This window comes from Coregonus clupeaformis, chromosome 31 (assembly GCF_020615455.1).
Source record: "Coregonus clupeaformis isolate EN_2021a chromosome 31, ASM2061545v1, whole genome shotgun sequence".
NCBI lineage: Eukaryota > Metazoa > Chordata > Actinopteri > Salmoniformes > Salmonidae > Coregonus > Coregonus clupeaformis.
Window position 1 is genome coordinate 39,884,210 of NC_059222.1, and position 12,500 is coordinate 39,896,709.

The 12,500-nt window shown below is 43.4% G+C and overlaps 1 protein-coding gene across 1 annotated transcript in view; it reads left to right on the top strand.

The window, feature by feature from the left end:
• The window catches only part of LOC121547870 (ankyrin repeat and fibronectin type-III domain-containing protein 1-like), a 116,051-nt gene that overhangs the window by 84,212 nt on the left and 19,339 nt on the right, over positions 1 to 12,500 (top strand). Inside the window, 2 exon segments of the mRNA XM_045209729.1 lie at positions 6,882 to 7,050; positions 8,660 to 8,826. Coding sequence (XP_045065664.1) covers positions 6,882 to 7,050; positions 8,660 to 8,826 — 336 coding nt within the window.

Here is a 12,500-nt window from a genome sequence, read left to right on the forward strand (position 1 = left end):
AATACCCTGTCTCCTTCAGTTTTCAACCTAGACTTTGGAATGGTCATCAGTGCCCTGCCAGAAGATCTCAGCGTGCGTCCTGGCTCGTAGAGAGATAAAAGATCAGAGATATAGGATGGGACTAAACCAAGCCTTAAACGTGATTAATAAAATGTTAGAATCTATTCTAAAAGTGACTGGTAGCCAGTACAGAGAACCTAGAATACAGTTGAAGTCGGAAGTTTACATACACTTAGGTTGGAGTCATTAAAACTTGTTTTTCAACCACTCCACAAATGTCTTGTTAACAAACTATAGTTTTGGCAAGTCGGTTTGGACATCTACTTTGTGCATGACACAAGTAATTTTTCCAACAATTGTTTACAGACAGATTATTTCACTTATAATTCACTGTATCACAATTCCAGTGGGTCAGCAGTTTACATACACTAAGTTGACTGTGCCTTTAAACAGCTTGGAAAATTCCAGAAAATGATGTCATGGCTTTAGAAGCTTCTTATAGTCTAATTGACATCATTTGAGTCAATTGGAGGTGTACCTGTGGATGTATTTCAAGGCCTACCTTCAAACTCAGTGCCTCTTTGCATGACATCATGGGAAAATCTAAAGAAATCAGCCAAGACCTCAGACAAAAAAAATTGTAGACCTCCACAAGTCTGGTTCATCCTTGGGAGCAATTTCCAAACGCCTGAAGGTACCATGTTCATCTGTACAAACAATAGTACGCAAGTATAAACACCATGGGACCATGCAGCCGTCATACCGCTCAGGAAGGAGACGCGTTCTGTCTCCTAGAGATGACCGTACTTTGGTGCGAAAAGTGCAAATCAATCCCAGAACAACAGCAAAGGACCTTGTGAAGATGATGGAGGAAACAGGTACAAAAGTATCTATATCCACAGTAAAACAAGTCCTATATCGACATAACCTGAAAGGCCGCTCAGCAAGGAAGAAGCCACTGCTCCAAAACCGCTATAAAAAAGCCAGACTACGGTTTGCAACTGCACATGGGGACAAAGATCGTACTTTTTGGAGAAATGTCCTTTTATTTTTTATTTCACCTTTATTTAACCTGGTAAGCCAGTTGAGAACAAGTTCTCATTTACAACTGCGACCTGGCCAAGATAAAGCAAAGCAGTGCGATAAAAAACAACAACACAGAGTTACATATGGGGTAAAACAAAACATAAAGTCAAAAATACCACAGAAAATATATATATACAGTGTGTGCAAATGTAGCAAGTTATGGAGGTAAGGCAATAAATAGGCCATAGTGCAAAATAATTACAATTAGTATTAACACTGGAATGATAGTGCAAATCGAGATACTGGGGTGCAAATGAGCAAAAAAAAAAAATATGTGGATGAGGTAGTTGAGTGGGCTAATTTCAGAAGGGCTGTGTACAGGTGCAGTGATCGGTAAAGTGCTCTGACAACTGATGCTTAAAGTTAGTGAGGGAGATAAGTCTCCAGCTTCAGAGATTTTTGCAGTTCGTTCCAGTCATTGGTAGCAGAGAACTGGAAGGAATGGCGGCCAAAGGAGGTGTTGGCTTTGGGGATGACCAGTGAGATATACCTGCTGGAGCGCATACTACAGGTGGGTGTTGCTATGGTGACCAATGAGCTAAGATAAGGCGGCGATTTGCCTAGCAGTGATTTATAGATGGCCTGGAGCCAGTGGGTTTGGCGACGAATATGTAGTGAGGACCAGCCAACAAGAGCGTACAGGTCACAGTGGTGGGTAGTATATGGGGCTTTGGTGACAAAACGGATGGCACTGTGATAGACTACATCCAATTTGCTGAGGAGAGTGTTGGAGGCTATTTTGTAAATTACATCGCCGAAGTCAAGGATTGGTAGGATAGTCCGTTTTACGAGGGCATGTTTGGCAGCATGAGTGAAGGAGGCTTTGTTGCGAAATAGGAAGCCGATTCTAGATTTCACTTTGGATTGGAGATGCTTGATGTGAGTCTGGAAGGAGAGTTTACAGTCTAACCAGACACCTAGGTATTTGTAGTCTAGGTCAGACCCGTCGAGAGTAGTGATTCTAGTCGGGTGGGCGGGTGCCAGCAGCGTTCGATTGAAGAGCATGCATTTAGTTTTACTAGTGTATAAGAGCAGTTGGAGGCTACGGAAGGAGTGTTGTATGGCATTGAAGCTTGTTTGGAGGTTTGTTAACACAGTGTCCAATGAAGGGCCAGATGTATACAAAATGGTGTCGTCTGCGTAGAGGTGGATCTGAGAGTCACCAGCAGCAAGAGTCGGCCCAAGTATTGAACCCTGTGGCACCCCCATAGAGACTGCCATAGGTCCAGACAACAGGCCCTCCGATTTGACACATTGAACTCTATCTGAGAAGTAGTTGGTGAACCAGGCGAGGCAGTCATTTGAGAAACCAAGGCTATTTAGTCTACCAATAAGAATGCGGTGGTTGACAGAGTCGAAAGCCTTTGGCCAGGTCGATGAAGACGGCTGCACAGTACTTTATTTTATCGATCACGGTTATTATATCGTTTAGGACCTTGAGCGTGGCTGAGGTGCACCCATGACCAGCTCGGAAACCAGATTGCATAGCGGAGAAGGTACGGTGGGATTCGAAATGGTCGGTGATCTGTTTGTTAACTTGGCTTTCAAAAACTTTCGAAAGGCAGGGCAGGATGGATATAGGTCTGTAACAGTTTGGATCTAGAGTGTCAACCCCTTTGAAGAGGGGGATGACAGCGGCAGCTTTCCAATCTCTGGGGATCTCAGACGTTACGAAAGAGAGGTTAAACAGGCTAGTAATAGGGGTTGCGACAATTTTGGCGGCTATTTTTAGAAAGAAAGGGTCCAGATTGTCTAGCCCAGATAATTTGTAGGGATCCATATTTTGCAGCTCTTTCAGAACATCAGCTGTCTGAATTTGTGTGAAGGAGAAGCTAGCCTTTGCTTTCCTAACTGCTTGTGTATATTGGTTCCTAACTTCCCTGAAAAGTTGCATATCGCGGGGGCTATTTGATGCTAATGCGGTACGCCACAGGATGTTTTTGTGCTGGTCAAGGGCAGTCAAGTCTGAGGAGAACCAGGGGCTATATCTGTTCTTAGTTCTGTATTTTTTGAAAGGGGCATGCTTATTTAAGATTGAGAGGAAAGCACTTTTAAAGAACAACCAGGCATCCTCTACTGACGGAATGAGATCGATATCCATCCAGGATACCTGGGCCAGGTCAATTAGGAAGGTCTGCTCGCTAAAGTGTTTTAGGGACTGTTTGACAGTGATGAGGGGTGGTCGTTTGACCGCGGACCCGTTACGGACGCAGGCAATTAGGCAGTGATCGCTGAGATCCTGGTTGAAGACAGCAGAGGTGTATTTAGAGGGTAAGTTAGTCAGGATGATATCTATGAGGGTGCCCATGTTTACGGATTTAGGGTTGTACCTGGTAGGTTCCTTAATCATTTGTGTGAGATTGAGGGCATCTAGTTTGGATTGGAGGATGGCCGGGGTGTTAAGCATATCCCAGTTTAGGTCACCAAGCAGTACGAACTCTGAGGATAGATGGGGGACAATCAATTCACATATGGTGTCCAGGGCACAGCTGGCGGCTGAGGGGGGTCTGTAGCAAGCGGCAACAGTGATAGACTTATTTCTGGAAAGGTGGATTTTTAGAAGTAGGAGCTCAAACTGTTTGGGCACAGACCTGGATAGTATGATAGAGCTCTGCAGGCTATCTCTACAGTAGATTGCAACTCCACCCCCTTTGGCAGTTCTTTCTAGATGGAAAATGTTGTAGTTGGGAATGGACATTTCTGAATTTTTGGTGGCCTTCCTAAGCCAGGATTCAGACACTGCTAGAACATCAGGGTTGGCGGAGTGTGCTAACGCAGTGAATAACTCAAACTTAGGAAGGAGGCTTCTGATGTTAACGTGCAGAAAACCAAGGCTTTTACGGTTACAGAAGTCAACAAATGATAGCTCCTGGGGAGTAGGAGTGATACTGGGGGCTGCAGGGCCTGGGTTAGCCTCTACATCACCAGAGGAACAGAGGAGGACTAGAATAAGGATACGGCTAAAGGCTTTAAGAACTGGTCTTCTAGTGCGTTGGGTACAGAGAATAAAGGGAACAGATTTCCGGGCGTTTTAGAATAGATTAAGGGCATTATGTACAGACAAGGATATGGAAGGATATGAGTACAGTGGAGGTAAACCTAAGCGTTGGGTAACAATGAAAGAGATAGCATCACTGGAGGCACCGATTGAGCCGGTCTCGGCGTGTATGGGGGGTGGAACAAAGGAGATATTTGTGGCAGTTTGAGAATGACTTGGGGTTCTATATTGAAATTGTATAATAAGAACTAACTGGAACAGCAATAGGCAAGGCATATTGACATGGGAGAGAGGCATAAAGCAATCACAGGTGTTATTAGAGAGAGCCAAGACAACAACTGGTAATGGCGATGAAGTTTGGGCTGAGGCTAAACAGATAAACAGGACAGGGTACCGTGTAAAGGGACAGTCCAGCAGGCATCAGCTGTGCAGCTGAGTGATCATAAGGTCCAGTGAACAGAAATATGTGAGTCCGAGAGCAGTTCGAATTGGTGCTACAGCACAGCGAGCAGGAAGCACGGCTGTTGTTTGCGTGTGCTAGCGGGCCGGGGCTAGCAGATGGATCTTCGTGGTCGTCGCAACGGGAAGCCTGCTGAAACCACAGACGATTACGTCGGCAGACCAGTCGTGATGGATCGGCGGGGCTCCGTGTCGACTCTAGGAGGACCCGTCCGGTTGACAGAGAGGTAGATAGCCGGGAGATGTGCCTGACTAGAGGCTACCTCAAGGCTGAATAGCCAACTACAACATCCATTTGGTTGCAGCTAGCTAGTTGCGATGATCCGGTGTTAAATGTCCAGTGATATAGTGATTCCGGCAGAAAATCCGATATGTTCTGGGTCGATAACGCGCTGTGCAGACAGTGCAGACTGGCCGATAATAGTCCAGGCTAGAGCTGGCTGGTAGGTAGTGCAGGCCACGGACAATGGTGAAAAACCGCTAACGGTGGCTAATAGCAAGTAGCTAGTTAGCTGGCTACTCCCGTCCGGTAGACAAAGAGGTAGATAGCCGGGATATGGGCCTGGCTCGAGGCTAGCTCAAGGCTAACTGGTGCTTGCTTCGGGGGCAGTGGTGATTAGCCTACAGCAACATCCATTCAGTTGCAGCTAGCTAGTTGCGATCCGGTGTTAGGGTCCAGTGATTCAGTTGTTCCGGCAGAAAATCCGAAGTTCTGGGTGAAAACCGCTAACGGTGGCTAATAGAAAGTAGCTAGTTAGCTGGCTAGCTAGTTTCAACTGGAGATTCTAGATAAAGGTGAGTAAATAATAGAATCCGTTCCACATTGAGTGAGGCGGGTTGCAGGAAAGTATATTTAGTAGAAGGATGAAAAGTGTGATAGGGAAATATGTACGAGAAATACCAAAAAAATACAAAAAACAGGCTATTTACACAGACACACAACAAAGAACACGACCGCACTGCTACGCCATCTTGGATCTGATTAAACAAAAATAGAACTGTTTGGCCATAATGACCATCGTTATGTTTGGAGGAAAAAGGGGATGGCTTGCAAGTCGAAAATCACCATCCCAACCGTGAAGCACGGGGGTGGCAGCATCACGCTGTGGGGGTGATTTGCTGCAGGAGGGACTGGTGCACTTCACAAAATAGATGGCATCATGAGGAAGGAAAATTATGTAGATATATTGAAGCAACATCTTAAGACATCAGTCAGGAAGTTAAAGCTTGGTGGCAAATGGGTCTTCCAAATGGACAATGACCCCAAGCATACTTCCAGAGTTGTGGCAAAATGGCTTAAGTACAACAAAGTCAAGGTATTGGAGTGGCCATCACAAAGCCCTGACCTCAATCCTATAGAAAATGTGTGGGCAGAACTGAAAAAGCATGTGCGAACAAGGACGCCTTCAAACCTGACTCAGTTACACCAGCTCTGTCAGGAGGAATGGGCCAAAATTCACCCAACTTATTGTGGGAAGCTTGTGGAAGGCTACCCGAAACATTTGACCCAAGTTAAACAATTTAAAGGCAATGCTACCAAATACTAATTGAGTGTATGTACACTTCTGACCCACTGGGAATGTGATGAAATAAATAAAAGCTGAAATAAATCATTCTCTCTACTATTATTCTGACATTTCACATTCTTAAAATAAATTGGTGATCCTAACTGACCTAAGACAGGGAAGTTTTACTAGGATTAAATGTCAGGAATTGTGAAAAACAAAAGGGGGTGAATACACACACCACTTTTCCATTATTAATTTTTTAGCATTTTTTGAAACAAGTTATTTTCTTAATTTCACTTCACCAATTTGGACTATTTTGTGTATGTCCATTACATGAAAATCAAATAAAAATCAATTTAAAAACGCCAAGGGGAATGAATACTATTGCAAGGCACTGTACCAGGACACAGATTGAAGAGTTGGAATGTGGCTTTGCTGAGTCATACCAAATGTGTTGTGAAATCTGTCGTGAATGTATTGTAATGTTTTGAAAATTGTATAACTGCCTTAATTTTGCTAGACCCTAGGAAGAGTAGCTGCTGCCAAGGCATCCATGTCGTTCTGCCCTAGAGAGTGTGTGTGCCCGGCTGTGCGTGTGTGTGCCCGGCTGTGCGTGTGTGTGCCCGGCTGTGCGTGAGTGTGCCCGGCTGTGCGTGTGTGTGCCCGGCTGTGCGTGTGTGTGCCCGGCTGTGCGTGTGTGTGCCCGGCTGTGCGTGTGTGTGCCCGGCTGTGCGTGTGTGTGCCCGGCTGTGCGTGTGTGTGCCCGGCTGTGCGTGTACATCTGTGCTCCTGTTTTTGTTCTTACTGTGTGTGTTTATGTCTGATTGCAGGCTAAGCACTTCCGTATCTACACTCATGAGGTGTTGGAGCTGGGTCATAATGTTTCCTTTCTGCTGCTGCTGCCGGCGGCTGACGATGTGTGTACCGCTCCCGGGCAGAGCAACCCCTACACACCACACTCCGGCTTCCTCAACCTCCCTCTCCAAATGTTTGAGCTGGGTACGTCTACACTGACCACTGCTTTCTGTTAACCCCCTCGTCTTGTTAGAACATGTATTTTCTCCCTCTCTCTCTCTCTCTCTCTCTCTCTCTCTCTCTCTCTCTCTCTCATTATCTATTCAATTCATTTCAAAGGGCTTTGTTGGTATGGTAAACACATGTTTCATTGCCAAAGCAAGTGAAATAGATAATAAACAAAAGTGAAATAAACAATATAAAATGAACAGTAAACATTACACTCACAAAAGTTCCAAAGGAATAGAGACATTTCAAATGTCATTTTATGTCTCTCTCTCTCCCTCTGTCTCAGCCTCTGATCTGCTCTCTCTATGTCTCTCTCTCTCTCTGTTCGCCTCTGTTCCTCTCTCGCTCTGTTAGTTCAGTTGTTGTAGATTCCACAGATTCCTCTCTGTTCCCTAGGGACACATTAAGTAATTCTGTCTGCGGGCTCCAGAGTAGCACAGTGCCATGCTGATCTGACCTTTGACCCCCCTCAGTCAGACTAGCCCCAGAGAGTAGTAGTACTGTCTTGTTATACACTGTTAACATAGTATATTCTGATATATTTATGTATTTTATTCAACCTTTATTTATTCAGGGTCCCATTGAGACCAATGTCTCTTACAAGGGTGTTTACAAATGCAACATAAAATACAAAGTACAGAATAAGAATTTAGTAACACAATCATAACAATCTCTCCAGTCCACTTCGGCGGAGGAGGATAAGTTTATCAGCCTATGTCTTGTTATACAGTGTTAAGATGACATTCTGATATATACTGAAGAAAAATATAAACGCAACATGCAACAATTTCAATGCTTTTACTGAGTTATAGTTCATATAGGAAATCAGTCAATTGAAATAAATAAATTAGGCCCTAATCTAAAGATTTCACATGACTGGTCAGGTGCGCAGCCATGGGTGGGCCTGGGAGGGCATAGGCCCACCCACTGGGGAGCCAGGCCCAGCCAATCAGAATGAGTTTTTCCCCACAAAAGAGCTTTATTACAGACAGAAATACTCCTAAGTGTCATCAGCTGTCCGGGTGGCTGGTCTCATACCATCCCGCAGGTGAAGAAGCCGGATGTGGAGGTCCTGGGCTGGCGTGGTTACACGTAGTCTGCGGTTGTGAGGCCGGTTGGATGTACTGCCAAATTCTCTAAAATGACGTTGGAGGCAGCTTATGGTAGAGAAATGAACATTCAATTCTCTGGTAACAGCTCTGGTGGACATTCCTGCAGTCAGCATGCCAATTGCACGCTCCCTCAAAACTTGAGACATCTGTGGCATTGTGTTGTGTGACAAAACTGCACAATTTAGAGTGGCCTTTTATTGTCCCTGTGTAATGATCATGCTGTTTAATCAGCTTCTTTATATGCCACACCTGTCAGGGGGATGGATTATCTGGCAAATGAGAAATGCTCACTATCAGGGATGTAAACAGTTGTGTGAACAAAATTTGGAAGAAATAAGCTTTTTGTATATATGGAAAAATTCTGGGATATTTTATTTCAGCTCATGAAACATGAAACATGGGACCAACACTTTACATGTTGCATTTATATTTTTGTTCAATATATATTCTTATTTATTCATTTCTCTCTCCAGTCCATTTCAGTGCGTACAAGGAGAAGTGCATGAGTCTGTACTGCCGCATGTCGTCTGTCTTGGACCTGGATGCACTTATTACCCAGCAGGCACTGCGAGAGGCCATCACGGACGCAGAGGTCACCACCGCCAAACAGAGACACCAACAGATACTAGACTATACACAGGTAGGGAGATATATGTTATATATGTATTACAGGTATAGTTTATCTCAACCTGGTCTCAGAGCATTTCGTATTATTCTGTACGTAAATCCAGGTACACTCCATTGAATATGTTATGTTATGTTTCGTATGGTATGTATTAATTTGTGGTTGTCTATCACCCATTTCATATTCTATGTTACTAATTACAATTCGTATTATATTTTACGAATTTGCGAAATGTATAATATGTAAAGAATATTGCAAAACGTATGATATGTTACGAATTCTAGCTAGGTGGTTAACGTTAGCTAGCTTACTAACGTTAGCTAGGCTAGGGGTTAGGGTTAAGGTTAGGGTTACGTTTAGGAGTTAGGTTAAAGGGTTAAGGTTAGGGATAGCCAAAATAGTTAAGGTTAGGGAAAGGGTCAGCTAACAAGCTAAGTAGTTGCAAAGAAGCTAAAAAGTAGTAAGTAGTTGAAAAGTTGCTAATTAGCTTAAATGTGACTCGTTTCAGGAAACTAGGCGTATGTCGCAAGTCACTACTTCACAGGAGCGGCATTTGAACGTAAACATATATTTTTTATCAAAATGCGTTTTTTGGCAGAAATGCCTTCTGGAACATGTGAACTTTCATGTGCCTTAATAACAAACTTGTATGCCATCCATAAATACGAATAAAATTGTTACATTACGAGCCTAGTTGGTTTAGCCACGGAAAAAGACAGGAACCTTCCCACTAGCCATGATTGGCTGAGATAATGGATGGGCTGGACATGCTGGGAGAGTTTGGATTGGTCTGCCATGTAGCATGCTTCTGTCTATAACGTGAGCTGTTCAGTATGTGTTGACAGGCCATTCTACCACGCCGTTTTTGAAAGATATAACGTTAGCCATCGAGAACTACTAAAGTTTTGCTACTTTTCTCAACAACATTGATGCCCTGAATTTAGTAGGTGCTATCAACAGGTCAGTTGGAAAAAGTGATGGGCTACTTTCTGCATACGCCACGGACAGTGTGAACCGGAGTAACTTGACACAGCAAGATGTAGCTACAACCAAAACAGAGTTAAATGATTCAAGTCTGCCATGAAGCATTCATCCATGTGTACCGGTAAGAGTCTAGCTACATTTTCAGATGTAAGTTTCTAATTTTGTCAGAAAGTCAGTTTTATTAAAGCATACTGTTAGTTAGCTAGCAGATTCATTGTTTAGCTAGATAGCTACCTAGCTAGCTACATGTCTAAACAAAAAAGAATCCACTTTGGCCGGATTATTACATGACCCATCAAATGAGTCAGGTGTGTCTGGGGGTGATTACGGCCATCTATTGTATTTCATGAACATGTGTACATGTCTAGACAATAGTGACCCATCCACTTAGCTAGATGTGGCTGGGGGGTGGTTATAGCATTTTCTTCACCTGACCAATCAATTTAGACAAGTGTGTCGGGGAACATCGTCTAATAATGATAAAATATTTATAAAATATTTATATCTGGACACTTTTGTTTTTGATATTGCTACTATGCAAGTAACTACTTCACTGTACCGTTTACACCGTCTGTATCCAGTGCACGTGACCAATAAACTTCGATTTTATTTGATATAGCGTGTGTTTACTACATGGCCTCACATGTGAATCCTTAAAGAGATGGGTGGGGCTAAGGCATGTGAACGATGCTGAATGGGTGTAGACAAAGAAGAGCTCTCCAGTACGTGTACCAAAACATTCAAGGGCCATTTTCTCAAAAGTCGGGTTACAAGTTTATCAACTTTCAAAGCAGAATTACTTTCCCATTGTTCCTCAACTGCATAGTATGATATACCATTTTCTAGCTCTGAGTCTCTACTTTTATCCAATGTAAAAAACACAATTTCAAATGTTGCTACATAAGACCGAATCGAGGCGGTCGGTCACAAATAGTCCGTTATTAGATTCGAACTCGCAACATTTTGGTTGCTAGACCTTTGCGTTATACGCCAACCCATCCACTGCGACCAACCACCCTACTTTCATTTTTAACCTTAAGTAACCATCTGTCTTATGTAACCGTACCAGATGTAACATATCATACTATTTTGAGTGTCACAGATTTGCATTTACTATGTTACGTCTAGTCTATGAGACCAGGCTGTTTATCTAAGTGAGGCTTATAGTATATGTAAACTGGGTGAGGGCATACTGGAATACAGACAGTTATATGTGACTATATATTTAAGATGGCAGCTATATCTAACTTGTGTAAGGCATTTGCTTCATAAAGTCACTTTACTGTATGCATCTATTGCTTTCAAGTCATGCCACTTTATGAGAGTCTATTAAATCACTATGCTGTGAAATATACAGTGAGGGGAAAAAAGTATTTGATCCCCTGCAGATTTTGTACGTTTGCCCACTGACAAAGAAATGATCAGTCTATAATTTTAACGGTAGGTTTATTTGAACAGTGAGAGACAGAATAACAACAACAAAATCCAGAAAAACGCATGTCAAAAATGTTATAAATTGATTTGCATTTTTAATGAGGGAAATAAGTATTTGACCCCCTCTCAATCAGAAAGATTTCTGGCTCCCAGGTGTCTTTTATACAGATAACGAGCTGAGATTAGGAGCACACTCTTAAAAGGAGTGCTCCTAATCTCAGGTTGTTACCTGTATAAAAGACACCTGTCCACAGAAGCAATCAATCAATCAGATTCCAAACTCTCCACCATTGCCAAGACCAAAGAGCTCTCCAAGAATGTCAGGGACAAGATTGTAGACATACACAAGGCTGGAATGCGCTACAAGACCATCGCCAAGCAGCTTGGTGAGAAGTTGAAAACAGAACTACACGGGAGGATCTTGTCAATGATCTCAAGGCAGCTGGGACCATAGTCACCAAGAAAACAATTGGTAACACACTACACCATGAAGGACTGAAATCCTGCAGCGCCCGCAAGGTCCCCCTGCTCATGAAAGCACATATACAGGCCCGTCTGAAGTTTGCCAATGAACATCTGAATGATTCAGAGGAGAACTGGGTGAAAGTGTTGTGGTCAGATGAGACCAAAATTGAGCTCTTTGGAGAAGGAGGAATGCTGCCTATGACCCTAAGAACACCATCCCCACCGTCAAACATGGAGGTGGAAACATTATGCTTTAGGGGTGTTTTTCTGCTAAGGGGACAGGACAACTTCACTGCATCAAAGGGACGATGGACGGGGCCATGTACCGTCAAATCTTGGGCGAGAACCTCCTTCCCTCAGCCAGGGCATTGAAAATGGGTCGTGGATGGGTATTCCAGCATGACAATGACCCAAAACACACGGCCAAGGCAACAAAGGAGTGGCTCAAGAAGAAGCACATTAAGGTCCTGGAGTGGCCTAGCCAGTCTCCAGATCTTAATCCCATAGAAAATCTGTGGAGGGAGCTGAAGGTTCGAGATGCCAAACGTCAGCCTCGAAACCTTAATGACTTGGAGAAGATCTGCAAAGAGGAGTGGGACAAAATCCCTCCTGAGATGTGTGCAAACCTGGTGGCCAACTACAAGAAACGTCTGACCTCTGTGATTGCCAACAAGGATTTTGCCACCAAGTACTAAGTCATGTTTTGCAGAGGATTCAAATACTTATTTCCCTCATTAAAATGCAAATCAATTTCTAACATTTTTGACATGCGTTTTTCTGGATTTTTTTGTTGTTATTCTGTCTCT